Here is a 773-nt window from a genome sequence, read left to right as displayed (position 1 = left end):
AGTCCCACTATGCCCACGGCTTTACCACTCTTCTTAAAGATTAGCAACAGCTAGTTAAAAGTTCAAGGGGCAAAACTGGCAGGGGGAATGCTAAGAGAGTCAAGGAGTCTGTTAGGAGGGTCTGGGGGCTCTTAGGAGGGTCATAGGGACTGCTAGGAAGGTCAGGGGCTGCTAGGAGCATTGAGGAAACCTGTTAGAGGGATCAGGGTGGCTGCTAGGGGGGTCAGGAAGTCTGTTAGGGGGTCTGGGGAGCTGTCAGGAGGGTCATAGGGACTAGTAGGAGAGCTGGGGGTGTCTGGGGAGGGAGAATGCTAAGAGAGTCAAGGAGTCTGTTAGGAGGTTCTAGGGGGCTGCTAGAAGGGTCGAGGAAAGCTGTTAGAGGGGTCAGGGGAGCTGCTAGGAGAGTCGGGGGGGACGGACGCTAAGAGAGTCAGGGAGCCTCTTAAGAGGCTGACGAGGACTACTAGCAGAGCCGGGGGCTGCTAGGAAGCTCGGGGCAACGGCAGGGAGCCCCCCAGGCAGGACCTAAAAAGCACAGCAGCTAAGACCCATCCAGGCAAGCCCGTGGGGGGAGGTAGGGCAGGGCACCCGCGCACCCGTCCCCGGCGAGCCCCACCCCAGCCCCTCGCAGACCGCGTGGCGCTGCCCGGGCGCGCGGGGGAAAAGTTGGGGCTGGAGCGATCCCCGCGCCCCGCTCACCTGCCGGGTCCAGCAGGGCGACGGGCCCCGGCGGCTGCATCCTGCGGCTCCCCGGGCGCCAGCCGCAGCCGCCC

The 773-nt window shown here is 63.6% G+C and overlaps 1 protein-coding gene across 1 annotated transcript in view; it reads right to left on the bottom strand.

The window, feature by feature from the left end:
• TMEM255B (transmembrane protein 255B) overlaps positions 1–767 on the bottom strand; it is a 200,997-nt gene extending 200,230 nt beyond the window's left edge. Inside the window, exon 1 of the mRNA XM_019525435.1 lies at positions 700–767. Coding sequence (XP_019380980.1) covers positions 700–739 — 40 coding nt within the window. The 5' untranslated portion in view covers positions 740–767. The remainder of the gene's footprint in view (positions 1–699) is intronic.
• Between the last annotated feature and the right edge of the window lie 6 nt (positions 768–773).

This window comes from Gavialis gangeticus, unplaced genomic scaffold (assembly GCF_001723915.1).
Source record: "Gavialis gangeticus isolate Ggan-Ray unplaced genomic scaffold, GavGan_comp1, whole genome shotgun sequence".
In the NCBI taxonomy this organism is placed as follows: domain Eukaryota; kingdom Metazoa; phylum Chordata; order Crocodylia; family Gavialidae; genus Gavialis; species Gavialis gangeticus.
The sequence above is the reverse complement of the archived record's forward strand: the minus strand, read 5'-3'. Positions and strand labels throughout refer to the sequence as shown.